Below are 16,819 nucleotides of genomic sequence, written 5' to 3' on the forward strand. Positions count from 1 at the left end.
GTGGCGTACTTCAGCAAAACATTTGACAAACATGAGCGCCGCTACTGTGTCACCCGGCGGGAGCTCTTGGCTGTTGTGGCTTCCGTCAAACACTTCAAGTACTACCTGGGTGGTCTGCCCTTTACTGTAAGGACTGACCACTCTGCTCTCCAGTGGCTCATGTCTTTCAGAGAGCCAGAGGGGCAGGTGGCACGCTGGTTGGAGGAGCTTCAGCCGTATGACTTCACGGTGGTGCACAGGGCAGGGGCACGCCACTCCAACGCCGACGCCATGTCCCGTCGGCCCTGTACTGCAGACGGCTGCCGCCACTGTGAACGGAGAGAGGGACGGGAGAGAGAGCTGCGGGCAGAGGAGGGTGTCTGTGCCACAGTGTGTCGGGCGAGCGGGCCTGTTTGCTGCGAGCTGCAGACTGTCGACGTGGCTGAATGGCGGCAGCAGCAGGGACGGGACACAGACCTACAGCCAGTGCTACAGTGGGTAGAGGCGCAGGTGAGGCCACCATGGGAAGAGGTGACAGCGCTCTCACTCGCGACCAAAGGGTTGTGGTCGAAGTTTGAGAGACTGCGGCTGGCTGATGGCGTGCTACAGCGGGCATGGAAGGAGTCAGCTACGGGAGAGGAGAGGTGGCAGGTGGTGGTCCCAAAAGCATTGCGGGAGGCTGTGCTCCAGAGTACTCATGGGGGGTGGGGACTGGACACTTTGGGGTCACAAAAACACTGCGCCGTCTCCGTCAGGGCTTCTACTGGGGGCAGCACAAGAGGGATGTGGAGGACTTTTGTCGCCGCTGTGACAACTGCACAGCGAGAAAGGGCCCCCAGGCCGCTCTCATGCTCAGCTCCAACAGTTCCCAGTGGGGGCTCCCATGGAGAGGGTGGGAGTGGATGTAGTTGGGCCGTTCCCCACCACAGACAGTGGAAACCGCTGGGTGCTCACGGCCATGGACTATTTCACAAAATGGCCCGAGGCCTATGCTCTGCCTGACCAGGAGGCAGAGACCATCGTCGACGCCCTGACAGCGGGGATGTTCAGCAGGTTTGGAGCTGCAGAGTCCATCCACAGCGACCAAGGCAGAAACTTTGAGTCCCGTGTATTCGCCACCATGTGTGAGAGGCTGGGTATGCACAAGACCCGCACTACTCCTCTCCATCCTCAAAGTGATGGCCTTGTGGAGCGCTTCAACAAAACGCTTGGACAGCAGCTGGCCATCGTCTCTTCCAAACACCAGCGTGACTGGGACAAGCACCTGCCTATGGTCCTCATGGCATGCCGCTCCGCTGTCCAAGACTCCACCTCCTGCACGCCTGCCCTCCTCATGCTGGGGAGAGAGATCCGCACCCCTGCAGAGATGGCGTTTGGTCGGCCCCTGGATAGCCCTCATGTTCCTCCGGGGCCGGAGTATGCCCGGAGACTCCAGGACCGCCTGGAGACAGCCCACACCTTCGCCAGAGAGCAGCTGGTGAATGCAGGTGTGAGGCAGAAAAGGAACTATGACGTGCACACCTGGGGAAGGCACTTTGTGGCTGGGGAGCTGGTCTGGGTCTACAGCCCCCTAAGGAAAAAAGGCAGATGCCCCAAGTTGGACAGTCACTGGGTGGGACCCTGCAGTGTCCTGGAGAGGGTAGGGGAGGTTGTGTACCGGGTGCAGCTTCCTCCCAGGGGGAGAAAGGTGGCACTGCACCGGGACAGGTTAGCCCCATACAGAGGGGCCTCTTTTCCCCAAACCCCAGGAACCCCCACAATTCCCCTCTCTGGCAATGACATTCTCCAGGCACCCACCCTCAGGTGCCGCAGACAAGGCTCCAGACAGCCCACTCCCCCTGTCTCCCCCCCTGTGTCACCGCGTGGTTCCCCAGAGCCACGGACTGTATTACCCATTCCCGCTTCCTTGTCCCCCATATCCCTGCCTTCATCCCCTGGTTCCTAGAGGGGCACTCTGCGACCATCATGGACACGCAGGCAAAGGAGACCTCCGGGTCGCTTCAGAGACTTTGTTTGTTCCCTCGGGGACGAGGGACTTTGTGGTGGGGGGGCTGTGTAGCGACCCGCACAGACAGCTGTGTGTAATGTGTTAGGCTAGGAGGTGGTTGTGTTGTACTGACCAGTACCCGGTGTTCGCGGGGTCCGACATGTCAATCAACCTGCTATCTGCCAATCACGGGAATGCCTGGAATGTTCTGATGCCGGGCATCCTGGTGGTTGGCGGAGTGGCGTGGAGGGGGTTGGGCAGGGGGTGGAGCATTGGAAGTTAAGACCAGGTTCAGCTTTTTGTTCTCTCTCTCTTACATCTGGGCTTCCCAAGAGAAGGTCACGATTGGCTTGTGGGTTATCTGTCATCTTTTTGGCGTGTGCTACGGCCCAAACAGTAGCCTGTGTAAAGTTGGTTTAATAAACCGTCAATTCGCAAACTCAAGCCTCTGTCTGGACAATTGTTCATTTATGATCTAGTCAGGTCATTACAATACATCAATAAAATCAATTAAGCCTCAAGTAAACAATGAAACATGTTCAATTTGGTTTAAATAATGCAAAAACAAAGTGATGGAGAAGAAAGTAAAAGTGCAATATGTGCTATGTAAGAAAGCTAACGTTTCAGATCCTTGCTCAGAACATGAGAACATATGAAAGCTGGTGGTTCCTTTAAACATGAGTCTTCAATATTCCCAGGTAAGAAGTTTTAGGTTGTAGTTATTATATGAATTATAGGACTATTTCCCTCTATACCATTTGTATTTCATTAACCTTTGACTATTGGATGTTCTTATAGGCACTAGTATTACCTGTGTAACAGTATAGCTTCTGTCCCTCTCCTCGCTCCTCCCTGGGTTCGAACCAGCACCACAACGACAATTAACGCGCGCTAACTAGCTAGCCATTTCACTTCGGTTACACGAGCCTCATCTCGGGAGTTGGTAGGCTTGAAGTCATAAACAGCCCAATGCTTGACGCACAAGGAAGAGCTGCTGGCAAAACGGACGAAAGTGCTGTTTGAATGAATGTTTACACGACTACTTCTGCCTACCACCGCTCAGTCAGATACTTAGATACTTGTATGCTAAGTCAGATTATATGCAACGCAGGACACGCTAGATAATATCATCAACCATGTGTAGTTAACTAGTGATTATGATTGTTTTTTTTATAAGATAAGTGTAATGCTAGCTAGCAAGTTACCTTGGCTTACTGCATTCGCGTAACAGGCAGTCTCCTTGTGGAGTGCAACGAGAGAGAGAGGCAGGTCGTTATTGCGTTGGACTAGTTCACTGTAAGGCTGCAAGATTGGCTCCCCCGAGCTGACAAGGTGAAAATCTGTCGTTCTGCCCCTGAACAAGGCAGTTAACCCACCGTTCCTAGGCCGTTATTGAAAATAAGAATGTGTTCTTAACTGACTTACCGAGTTAAATAAAGGTATAACATTGTTGTTGTTTTTTTATCTGCAAATCGGCGCCCAAAAATACAGATTTCCGATTGTTATGAAAACTTGAAATCGGCCCTAAATAATCGGCCATTCCGATTAATCGGTCGACCTCTAGTTTGGACCATGATAGTGATGTGGACACCATGATAGTGATGTGGACACCAAGGAACTTGAAGCTCTCGACCTGCTCCACTGTGAATGGGGGCGTTCTTGGCCCTCCTTTTCCTGTAGGCCACGATCACCTTTGTCTTGAGGAAGGGGTTGTTTTCCTGGCACCACACTGTCAGGTCTCTGATCTCCTACCTATAGGCTGTCTCATAGTTGTCGGTAATCATGCCTACCACCATTGTCATCATGGAGCAGTGAGGAGTCGTTTTTACCAGAGCGGTTGGAAAGGACATGGAGCGCCCGCTGTGAGCAGGATTTTCTAAACTCTCAACTGCACTCACATACTCTGCTTCCTCCACTCATTCCTTAGAAACCATGTTCTGTACACTTCAGTGTTGCCCTTCACTGTAGAACACCATGTTCCACAAAAGATGAGTGTGTATTATATGTTAAGTCAGGCACACAATGCACAGAGAAAGTCATGTGTTCGTCTTAGACTGCAGGATCAACACAATAGTTGCAGCATGTTAGGTTAAGGTTGTGTGTGGGTGCTGCTACTGTAGCAGCACTTGAGTTGAGTCTGTCATATGGAGGTTACTGCTTCCAGTAAACACTATGTTCACTTTTCACTTCCTTAGCAGTATTATCTCACTATCTTTTACCAATATTATTTGTAAGACTATAAGATGTGGGAGAGTTTGTGAAAATGATCAGAAATATAGTATTGTAATTCTTATGGCATGTATTTTGTTAACTCAACATAAAAATCCTAAGAGGTATGATCAGTTAAGCAAATGTACGTTTAGTTACTGCCCTTTAGTTACTGTTCTTAAACACGTAACCCAAATGGCTGCGCACGTGCAGCATCTTGTGCCATCGTGCATAAATTAAATTTGTGCCCCCACACCAAACACGATCACAACATGCAGGTTAAAATATCAAAACAAACTCTGAACCAATTACATTAATTTGGGGACAGGTCGAAAAGCATTAAACATTTATGGCAATTTGGCTAGTTAGCTTGCACTTGCTAGCTAATTTGTCCTATTTAGCTAGCTTGCTGTTGCTAGCTAATTTGTCCTGGGATATAAACATTGAGTTGTTATTTTACCTAAAATGCACAAGGTCCTCTACTCCGCCAATTAATCCACACATAAAACGGTCAACCGAATCGTTTCTAGTCATCTCTCTTCCATCCAGGCTTTTTCTTCTCTTGACTTTATATTGCGATTGGCAACTTTCATAAATTAGGTGCATTACCGCACTGACCTCGTTAGTCTTTCAGTCACCCACGTGGGTATAACCAATGAGGAGATGGCACGTGTGTACCTGCTTCTATAAACCAATGAGGAGATGGGAGAGGCAGGAATGCAGCGCGATCTGCATCAGAAATATTTTAGCCCTTGGCGTCGCAGACGCTTGTTGGCGCGCGCATGCAGTGTGGGTGCAATAATTGAATAACATAGATTTCTAAATGTATTTTGCAACACTTATTTTGCAACACTCCATTGCAGCCGTTTATATCTCAATACCAAAACATTTCTGGGTTACAATTTAGTACCTTACTGTGATTGTTTTCAATTAAAATGGTAAAAAAATAAACAAAAATAGCTTCTTAACAAAAAGCAATTTCTCAAGCAAGAATTTTGCTATGACTATCTACGACTGTCTAATGTCACCAGGAATGCCAAAATTCCATCCCACCAAAACAGGCTGAACTATCAGGCGATCTTTTCAAACAGCTCTTACACTAAAAGGGCATCATTATCATTTCACAGTATTATTCCAACCTCAGTGTGGAAATATATATAAAACACAGGAAAATCACAGTTTTGGCTGCACTGGGCCTTTAAATTGAACTTTGTTCCTGAGTTTGAATATGTATGAGTAGTGTTTTAAGGCTGTTGTTAGTGTGCACAAAACAGAGTAGTCTACAATAATTTTGGAGCTGGATCAACTATGAACAGTATTAGGCAGTGGCATACTGTACAGTGTTCATTCTTGTTTGCATTGACAGACCTTCCAATTGCGTTGCGATCACACCAACTTGTGGTTTGTGTTGCTCAATAGAGGTTATTATACAGATAGAACTCATTGTTCTTATAGCATTGACAGTAAACCCTACTCATATATGTGTAATCACACACGCAGGCACAGACACACACACTTTATTGCGGAAACAGATGTTGACAGTGAGTCTTTGAGTCATGTAGGTGAATACCCTGGACTACGACAGGGCCCAGTGTAGGCCATGTTGACACAGCTGTCAGAGACTCGCTGGGCTGTGTGTGGAGAGTGTGTTGTGTACAGTTGTGTACAGAGCCGGGACTGGGGAGCTGTCTGGACATATCAGATATGTGAGAGATCTCACTCCACATGCTCTCAGAAGGAAAGAGGCAGCACGTCTCATGTAGCTAGAGCTTCACGTGACTATTTCATATTTCGATTAATGATCATGAGATTATTATGTTCCAGCCATTATTATGAGCCGTTCTCTCAACTACTTAGTAAATAGAACGCCGAAGGTGCATAAAGATGTTGGCCCCCATGTACTTGCCAAAAAGGCATTGTTTGCCGTATTGTACATTGCTCTCTATACATGATCCAAATTCTAGCTCCAAGATGCAGCAATTTGAAAAACCAAAAAAGGAGATTGTATTGATTTACTGGAACATTGATGATTTACTGGCACATTGAACATGTCGCGCACCGTAGTTTAAGAACTCTGTGGGTAGTACTTAAAACAATTACGTCATATCTGAATTCCTCCATCGTTATGCACCTTCCCTTTGGAATGTATCCTTTTACGTGGGTGTTTTTGCCTGGGTCAATCAACGCATAGGATTGTGATGATTAAGGAATTTCTGATGACGGTATTTGGCCAGCCAAATGACCACGGTCACCGTTACTAATAACTGTTCAAATTAGTTTTTTTTGTGCACATTTTCTCCTCTCCTCCACTCTTGCAGCTATTGAAGCCACATAAATAGTGAGCTGCTGCTGCATTGTGGGGTGCGTTGCTTAGGCAACTGACGATTCCTTTGCTTGTTTCAGGAATTATTAAGAGTCCATGTTACGGCAGAAACAGACTCAAATTCACAAATATCGTCTCTCTGTTTGATCATTGTTGGGCTCCTGAGTGGCACAGTGGTCTAAGGCACTGCATCTCAGTGCTAGAGGCGTCACTACAGACACCCTGGTTTGAATCCAGGCTGTATCACAACTGGACGTGATTGGGAGTCCCATATCGTGGTGTGCAATCGACTCAGCTGTGTCTCGGTTTGGCCGGTGTAGGCCGTCATTGTAAACTATAATTTGTTCTTAACTGACTTGCCTAGTTAAATAAACTTTAAATAAATTAAAACAATTAAAAAATCCTGCACACATACACTATGAGGCAATGTATTTCATAAGACTATGCACTGGTGAGAAATTCATACCGTACATTGCATGGCATTTTTGTAAATGGCAAAGGTGCTGGAGATGGATGTAGTATCAGGTAAGATAAAATTTTCAATGCTCTAATGTGCATTGAGACTAGCTGTGGATTGACAATAGATTTAACACAGAGAAACAAAGAAAAAACCCAGTACTTTGGCAATTTAAAAAAATCACTTCTTAATTCTTGGTGTGACAGATTTTTATCCTAAGGGCTTAAGAAACTCCCACCCATTTTGGTACTCAACTAAGTGTTCTTTAAAAACCATAGCTCTTTAATTAGCTACCCCTCCTTATATTAAGCTACCAAAAGTCAATAAAAGAAACATAATACCATATAAAAATAAAGCTTTTATTAAAATGTCAAAGCCATTTTCCATTTAAAAACCACTGAAATGCTGACAAAGTAATTTAAGTAAAGTCATTCTGATGAATAAGTTACACAGGTCTTTGGCATGCCGATGACATGCACATCTTTAGTTACAGCAAACAGCACAACATGTCACGCTGCCAATTATATATTCAGAGCTTAGATGTTGTAGCAAGACCAACATTCTATTATAAAACAATATACAATAACCCTGTGGCTTCACATGTCAGTTCAAAATGTTCTATTTTATTAAGATTTCAACAACAGAATTCTTAAGATGATCTTACTTGTCATTGTGTTATACAATATCAATTAATAGAAGACGACTAAAAGTATTAAGAGAACAGCATAAACACACCTGGGCTAGGAAGGAATAAGATCCATGCCAAAATTATGCCATTTTTGTGTGTCTGTCATCTGTACAACAACTTCAAAAAGGCTGCTTTATCTTCTTCAGTAAAACACAGTGAATATTCATCGTATTTATAACAGGTACAGGAGTACCAATATAATATATACACAGGCACTTTGGTGCAGAATATAAAAACATACAACAAAATGCAACTATAGTTTAGAATAAACCATATACATCCACATGTCGCTTTGGTCACATCAAAATAAATAAACAATCAATTCACAAATTTATCCCTGATAAACCTGCTACAAAAATACATTCTGATAGCTGCTACACCGTTACATTCAACCTTTAAAGCCATATTCACATGTGAATTGTTTATAACTCGCCAAACATGACAAAATATTCATATTTATAGAACAATAATTAAATGATTCCCTTTTTGATAGAGGAGAAATGCAATAGCCACAATGACTGGTATTCCAGTTGCGCTGCAAGCTTGTCAGCAGGACAATGCATTAGTAAGCACAACAGTAAAGGCAATCTTAGCTATTCCATAAAATCATGAATACATTCTCCATCAAAACTCCTATTTAAGGCGCTGGATTCGCCACCTCAAAAGCATTCTTGTTTGGTAACCTCAAGATCTCTCACAGTAAGTCTAAATGTCCACTGCTCAGACACCGTAAACACCATACTTGCTGAGTATAAAGCAAAAATGAAAAAATCAGCTATGTTACATTGATCACTATTGTCATCTGTGCAATTAACAGCTCTCCACTTTGCAGATGGATACAGAGCTGATCCATTACAACTCGCACAATAACACTTTCACCCAGAGGGAATGCTTGATTTAAATACTGGCACCCCTCTCAACCAAAGCTTGCACAACGATGCACATTCATGGCGCAAGAGCCGAGACATGAGCTGCCTCTCCAAATTAGAGATGCTCACTGTCTGCCCACCAGTGTAGCCACTATCAGTGGACATCAACCAGTGCCACCTGTTCAATGACCAGAAATTACTTTCAGATGGCCTGTAACATTAGCAACTTTTGCTAAGTTGGGGTAGTGAAGCCCCACTGGCTACATCTCCAACCCCTTCCCTTTCGATAAAACACCAGTTGTTTCAATCCTCAGTGTCAGGCTGGACCCCTAGCATGATGTGGAGCTCTTCGGCCGAGTAACCCAGAAGATTCTGCAGGTCACAGACGAAGCGGTAGACGTATCGCTTGCCCGAGGTCTTGTGGATGATGTTCTTGTCGTAGTAGTATCGCAGGCCACGGCTCAGCTTCTCGTAGTTCATCTTGGGCTTGTTCTTCCTGCGGCCCCAGCGTCTAGCTACCTGGAAGAGGAAGGAGAGAATGATAAACACCAATGGAAAACAGAGTCTTACACTACATCTTGATGTCTTCTGATGGCTCTTATGTTGAAGACTTTTTTAGTCCTGCAAACTAGCGGTGTTGCCAATCTCGTCATACTCGTATTTGTAATTGTATTCATATTTATTTAAGCTACTCAGTAAGTACACAAACAAAAACAAACATATGTCCTCAGCAAAGTATAACTAATATAACTAGATTGATAGCTAGAACAACAATCACTAGCAATTCTGATTCACACACAATGTTTGTAGAAGTGGTGTAATGTGCCCTGAGATGAGTGAGAGAGACGGAGCGCCCCGTATGTCTGTCTGGGGAAATAAGTGCAGAGGGAGAACGGCTTTTTCTAATCCAATCGTTGCAGCAGGCTCAAACGATATCCTGCTTGTTTCTTACAGATGGAAGAACTAGCCAATAGTTATTTAGAGCATAAAGGGCTTCACACTTTTTGAGGGACAGAGAGATGCGTGCTGGCAACTGACAATTACTATTTTAATTACAGAAAAATACTTGTCATAATCGCATTCCGAAAATTCTCCATATCCGTTGCGATACTCTTTTTGTCAGAGTACTCGGTACACCCCTACTGTAAACCCTTGTGGCTATCTCCTCCACAACCTGATATACACATATTGTATGAGGCCAATTGACACTCACCTCATCTGGGTCAGTGAGTTTGAACTCCCAGCCGTCTCCGGTCCAGCTGATGATGGCCTGACAACTCTTATCAGTCAGGAGCTCCAGCAGGAACTGCCACAGCTGGATAGGACCGCTTCCTGTTGAGAGGAGAAAAAAAGGCATAGGTGTCAGACGGCGATCACAAGGCATCGTTTGTGTATACACAACTGTAGTGTACTGTTTTGAACTGGAGTTGAAACTGGGGTTGACAGAGAGATAGTATTTCATAAAAGATGAGCTGGGTTTGACTGTGTCAGCGGGTTCATAAACTCACCAGTGAAGCCAGCCAGCACGGCAGCAGGTATGACAGGCTTTCCCAGTTCCACAGGCTCGTTCCTCTCCTGGACGTAGTCCTTGAAGGATAGGCCCTGATTCCCCAGGCTCAGGGTGCTGCTGTTGCACTCGTCCTCAAAGCTGTCGTGTGACGGCACCCTCTGGTTGTCCGCCAGGGAAGACTGGCTACCCCAGGATTGCAGCATGGACTCTGGCCCCTCAAAGCTGTCCATGCTCTCCAATGAACACAAACTCTGGTCCTGGGACGAGACTGTAGATAAACAAAGCACAGAGATGGTTAGTTCAACTGAAACTGAATCAAGTTAAGGAAATATCACTGAATTCAAATATCTGTTGGGAATCGCTTACATGTGTTCCCTTGGAAAATGAACACTAATGAATTAACATTGATTAATAGCTTCTAGACAACAGTGAGTTGGCCTACTCACAGGCTTTGCAGAGTTGCCCTGCGTCTGGGTTGCTCCTGATGTAGCTGACATTGACCGTGCTCAGTTGGGGCTTAGAGAACACGGAGAACTCCTGATCTCGGGTCAGCAGGGTAGTCTTGTCCGCAGTCTCAAACAGTTCTCTCAGCAGACTACCGCTGTTGTCAGGCACCTGCAGGGCACACTGGGTCTCCTCCAGACTGAAGCCTGTAAAGAAGAACATATGCCCACTTAGCTCATCTCATCAGAGACCCCAGAGACCTCTTTGGACAGCTTAAAGGCCCAGTGAGGTCAAAAGCGTGATTTTTCTATGTTTTATATATATTTCCACACTGAGGTTGGAATAGTGATATCACTAGACAGTAAATTAGTTAATAGGCCCATAAGAACGTTTCTAACCTCTCTCTCTTTCCCCTCCCAACTCAGACCACTCCCAGACAGTTTCTTTTTGACCATTTTAATTTAAAACAATCACAGTAAAGTACTTAATTGTTAGCCAGAAATGATTTGATATTGAGATTTTTTTAAATGGCTGAATTGGGCCTTTAAGGCTTCTTTCTGTTCAAATGAAGCTGAAGCCAAACTATTTTGTCTATCTGATGTTTACTTGGATTTGAACCCTCTGGTGCTCAGTATGTTTTTCTAATGGACACTCACCGACAGAGCTCATCCAGTTGGTTACTGAGGGCACAACACTGCTGAGGCTTTTGGATTCTTCTCTCTCTTGACATTCTGGAGGAAAACGGAGGATAAAGTCAGGAATACTGTTATTTGATTTTTAGAGTGTATCATTTAGCCAAAGGGTACAGTAATTCTACAGAATAAAGAAACCCTTTCCACCTGATTACAAAAAACTGACGACTCCACCTATTCTTTCCCCCCATCTTCCTTCCACACAAATACCATCTGACTAAAATATTCCACTGTTACCTTTCATCATCTGGTCCAGGTGCTCCCATAGGATGTCACCCACGAAGTCTGGGGCCAGGTCCAGGAAGCTCTCCTTGCCCAGGTCACACAGCTCCTGGCCGTTCATGTCAAACTTAAAGAAGTGGACATTGGCCAGGCTGAACTCACTGGCTGCCCAGTGGAGCCACTGCATCACGTGCTGCTTGGTCCACTTATGGGGGTCTGTGAAAGCGAGAAAGAAAAAAGATATGGCTTAATATACAGCCATTTTAAATTACTAAAAAGTTAATTCACAATTCCATGGAAATCAGTCTTTGACTTGATTTGACTTAACTAGGCTTACTTTTTAATGATTAAGGGACAGGCAAAATGTTTTACCAAATCTCAATTTTTGATGTAAATGGCATGTTATAGAAGAGTCCAGACACACTTTTTTTATCGAATTCACTTGGTTTTGAGAAACTTACCCCACCAGCAATATACTTCATTATTGCTTGTTCTGCAGTATGGATAAACATGAACAAATAAGTCATTTTCGAAATGGGCGATACTTTTCTGTGTGCGAGCATTTATGTATTTTTTGGTTCCCATTGTGGTGACATGAGAAATCAGAAAGCATGTGCTCGCACATGGAAAAGTAATGCCCGAGTCCAATAAAATGGAATATAAAGTTGTGTATAAAGTTCGGAATTACACAATTTCATGTGTATAACATCTAAAGACCTGCATCACTATGCTGAGAGCTTTGCCATTTCTAAAAGGCGATATTTGGGTGTTTTTGGAGCCTTTGTTCATGTTTATCTGTTGGCCCCATATTGCAGAATGAGCAATGAGGAAGTCTATTGCTGGTGGGGAGCTCTCTTTCTCCAAACCAAGTGAAATCGCAAAGAAATTGTCTGGACACTTCTATAACATGCTATTTACATCAAAAATAGAGATCTGGTTAAAAAAGGTGAACCTGTCCTTTAAAGAGGGGAAGAAAAGAAAAAGACTTAAACACTCAACAAGTGGGAAAATGTCATACACACATGGTGTTAACGAGTATGAATCAGGAGTTAATCTATTGTGGAAGCTGGAGTGAGTGCAAAGCTTTTGAAATTAGCCCAAAATGATTGACTTCCAAACCAGTTCAAAATTAGCTAGGAAATTAGCAAATTGTCATCCTTGTAGAAAACATTTCAATAGAAATTAAGAAAAAGGGAGGACAATGAGACTGAGCAGGTGTAGAAAGTGACTCACTGTTGGAGATGCCACAGCAGCGTTGGACCTTGGAGAAGCCACTGAAGCTGTCCTTCAAGGCCTGACTCATCACTGCCTTACTGCACGGGGTTAAAAGTGGAACAGAGCAAGGGCCCATGTCTGGAGAGTTTACAAAAACAAATGTTTGATTACTCTATTAATCAACCTTTCTAGACCTTTCTTATGTAATAACATTGCTTTAACAGTGTGATAATTGTTTAAAGACCCAAATCAGTAAAAAACGCACATTTCCTTTGTGCCTGCGTATGTGATTACACATATATGAGCAGGGTTTACTGTCAATGCTATAAGAACAATGGCCTTTTAGAAAAGCTCTCAGCATAGTGATCTGTATAATAACCTCCATTGCGCAACACAAACCACAAGTTGGTGTGATCTCAACACAATAGGTAGGTCTGTCATTGCAAACAAGAATGAACACTGTACAGTATGCCACATCCTAATACTGTTCATAGTTGATTCAGCTCCAAATTGGCTGTACACTACTCTGTTTTGTGCACACTAACAACAGCCTTAAAACACTACTCATACATATACAAACTCAGAAATAAAGTTAAATTTAAAGGCCCAGTGCAGCCAAAACTATGATTTCCCTGTGTTTTTATATACATTTACACACTATGAGGTTAGAATAATAGTGTGAAATTTTGAAAATTATGACGATGCCCTTTTAGTGCAAGAGCTGTTTGAAAAGATCGCCTAAAATGTCAGTCTGTTGAGGTAGGATGGAGTTTTGGCATGCCTGGTGACATCACCAGGTGTTTAATTAGTTAATAGAGGTGCAAACCACTCTGCCAATAAAAGCTAGTTTTCAGTTTTCCCCTCCCCACTCAGACCACTCCCAGCTAGATTCTTGCTTGAGAAATTGCTCTTTGCAAAGAAGCTATTTTTGTTTCATTTTAATTCAAAACAATTACAGTAAGGTACCTAATTGTTACCCAGTAATGATTTAATATTGAGATTGAAAAAAAACCCAGCTGCATTGGGCCTTCAAAAAAAATCTAAATAGGGTTCAGACAATTTAAGTGGGCTAGCTGCCATGCAACCGGATGAGATTGATTAACAAAGTTTGGGTTATGGATAATTGTTAACCACAAATAAACACCTGTTTTTCTGTTAATCATGAATTAAAACAGTTTGTATGCCAGCAATCACTACATTGTTAACTTTGTCACCTCATGTTTCGCAAATAATCTTCCTAATAGAGTTTGGTCTAACTTTGGCCTGGGTTGATTAGTTGGTATTGGTGTGATGAAAGTGTTTTGGTGTAAAGTAGAGGGCTAGAGTGATGTGGCACTCATTGGTAGGTTGTGGTGGTGGCGTACCATGTGAGACACAGTTGAGGCCAGAGGGCACCTCCTGAAAAGACTGCTCATCATCTGTGGGGAGGAAGTATCCTGAGAACAGAGACATGGGATCTTCAAAAAGGTCAAACGCTGCCTGCCGCTGTGGAGGACAAACACATAAAAAACAACATACTGTTAGTTTAAATTAAAAGACACAAAACATGTATTTTGCCTGATGATTTGAGAAAGCCCCATTCTACTGTATGTCTACATAATTGGATATATTAGGTGAGACAAGCATCGTCCTGAACGGATGACCAACACCTGATCACTCACAGATACTGTGAATCATTTAGGAAATACCTTATTCACTTCTTTAGACGGAGTCACATAAAGTCAGATAAAAGACAAAAGATAACAGAGCAGGCAAAAGCAATGACAGAAACAACTCTGTATGTGGACACTCCCTTTCAGTAGAGCCAATCTGTCATCATTAGTCAAACACATCAGGCCTTTCTCATTCTCCCAGCTAAGCCTGGCCCTGAACCGCTGGGAGAGGATGACCATACATAGTCTTCCTGTTCCGTAGCAGAACTAGAAACTCCCCTTGATGCAGCTGGCAGCAGTTCAGTTCTGAGGGTTTATAACACAGCGTAGGCTGTTGCTTTTTGAGAGAAACAAACTCTACCCCCTCCTCCCTCTATCCTTCTCTCTCCCTTTTCACTCTCTCGTTCCCCCTCTTCAAATCAGGTTAGACAAACCAGGCTCTTCTTCACAATTCTATTAGGTAAAAACAAGCCCTTTTAAGATGAGCTCTGCTTGAATCTGCACTGTACCCATCTCAGCATTTTACAGATGTTGATGAGACTTCTTATGACGTTATACAACCAAGCCGCACATGAAACCTTAACAAATCATTAGGACATCAATAGTAAAGATGTACGCTAAAGTGCCATTTGTGTGCCTGTCTAATACTGTAAGGCACAATGATTTTTTATTCAAATAACTCCCCAAAAAACATCATCCTTTTTTATCCATTAACTGTTTAATAGGCTGGCACAAACAGGTCCCTCAATGTCTCGAGAGCCTTTTTTCTTGTTAGTTACCAAGGACACCAATTGAGTTAGTGGCCGTAGAGAAGGTGGAAAGACTGGAGCCTCTCCTCCATCAGCTCCCCAATTATCTTCACATTTAATATGCCTGGCTTTGTCCTCTTTCTTTTCATGTATTATTTTATGGTTAAAGTTATGGGGAGAAGAATAGCAGACTCAAGTGTGCTGCAACACACAGGTTTTAAAAATAAATCTCTGCTGATATTTGATATTTGGAATCCGTGCTTTCTTAACTCCCCAATAGCCTTGAGTGAAGGGTGCTCCAATTCCAGTCCTGGAGAGCTATTTGGTGTGCAGGATTATGATCCAGCCTTGCAGAATCAGTTGTGATACAGTAGTTCTATATCTACTATACACAACTCCATCTCCAGCACTACGGTGTATGTGATTTTCCTACTTATCTACTGTATTAGTGTATAAGTCTCACCTTGAGGCTGGAGCGATAGCCAGTGGACAAGGGGGCCACTTTGTCCATGCTGAGGTCACACATCAGTAATCTTCAGGTAAATTACAGAGAGAAACTTTATGAGCAACACTAATACACATCAGTAATGACATCACACTGTCTCTGAGGGTTGTAATACGTTTCTCTACAATGACAATGAATTCACATGCAACCTATAGATCAACTGTTCTCCTAAATAGCAACAACAAAATATGCAATGTATAAATATGAGTATATTACAATGTCTTATTTTATACCGAGCACATAATGGCTTGAATAGTGCCTAAATTGTGTTAGGCTATTACATTATATAAATAAAGCCTGCACATTGAATTCAATATCCTAATGCATTGGCACACTTTCCAAAGCAACCTGAACACGATTGAATAAATAGGCTATCGATTTGGCTAGTTTGGGGAATTACTGAAACATGTTAAAAATATACATGTTTGGCCAACAATTACACAAACACTATAATTATGACATCACGAATGTCTGAGACAGAAGTATTGCATAATTCTCTCATTGGTCACAAATTTAATCCGTCCCGAAATGACTCAAGGCCCCTCATGGGGGGGGGGGGGGGGTCCTTCATATTAGATTAGCGCCCACACATTTAATAGTGATTCCATTGACATGGCCATGTTGGATAATTCGTAAAGATATATTTAATATCAGTGATAAATGGATCATTACCCTAATTGAAATAATATTTCGCATAGACCACAAGGGCATGGAATGGGATTTACCGTTGGTTATTATTCCACCAGAAACAATTATCGCAAATGTCACGTAGAACAGAAACAAACTATTAAGGAAAGCAGTACAGAGTCAAATGGCACATTGTCTGGGAATAGATCAAAGAACGAGAGAAGAGACACAAATCAGGGACCTACCTGTTGAATTGATCGACTGTTCTTCAAAACAGCAACAGTGTAACGTTAAATTGTATTCCTTTTCGATATTGAATATTTATCCTATTCAGTGTTGTATGTGCGCAATCCTATGCTGTATTTGAGTATTTGTACCTCCCAGATACACTGACCAGTATAAAATCAAAACAATTACACAGCCCTGTTTCTTCGTGTGTGCTTGACGAGTGTTTCTAGGCGATGAGGAAGTGCAGCTTTTTTTTTGCTGTTTTCATAGCTCGCTATGTAGCTCAGTGGGAGGAGCGTGTAGTAAGCAATGGAAAATGATCATAGTGGAACATATTCAACGCGCTTTACCGGATGTAAACAGTGTTGCAGTTCTGTCAAAATAAAACATGTATTAAGGCTAAAAACGTGCAGAAGCCAAGCAACTCTGACGCACATATCCAGAAATATTGTCAGGGATGAATG

General features: G+C 43.2%; 1 protein-coding gene across 1 annotated transcript; it reads right to left on the reverse strand.

Moving 5' to 3' along the window:
- Positions 1–7,292: 7,292 nt before the first annotated feature.
- Positions 7,293–16,592, reverse strand: ets2 (v-ets avian erythroblastosis virus E26 oncogene homolog 2). The gene is made up of 10 exons (XM_064981877.1): positions 16,373–16,592; positions 15,459–15,528; positions 13,959–14,079; positions 12,613–12,732; positions 11,395–11,595; positions 11,122–11,196; positions 10,468–10,671; positions 10,020–10,289; positions 9,725–9,843; positions 7,293–9,030 (listed from the first exon to the last, which is right to left on the reverse strand). Exons 2-10 carry the CDS (start codon positions 15,519–15,521, stop codon positions 8,815–8,817), a joined length of 1,389 nt encoding a protein of 462 aa, XP_064837949.1. The 5' UTR covers positions 15,522–15,528; positions 16,373–16,592; the 3' UTR covers positions 7,293–8,814.
- Between the last annotated feature and the right edge of the window lie 227 nt (positions 16,593–16,819).

Source organism: Oncorhynchus masou, chromosome 12 (assembly GCF_036934945.1).
Source record: "Oncorhynchus masou masou isolate Uvic2021 chromosome 12, UVic_Omas_1.1, whole genome shotgun sequence".
Taxonomy (NCBI): Eukaryota; Metazoa; Chordata; class Actinopteri; order Salmoniformes; family Salmonidae; genus Oncorhynchus; species Oncorhynchus masou.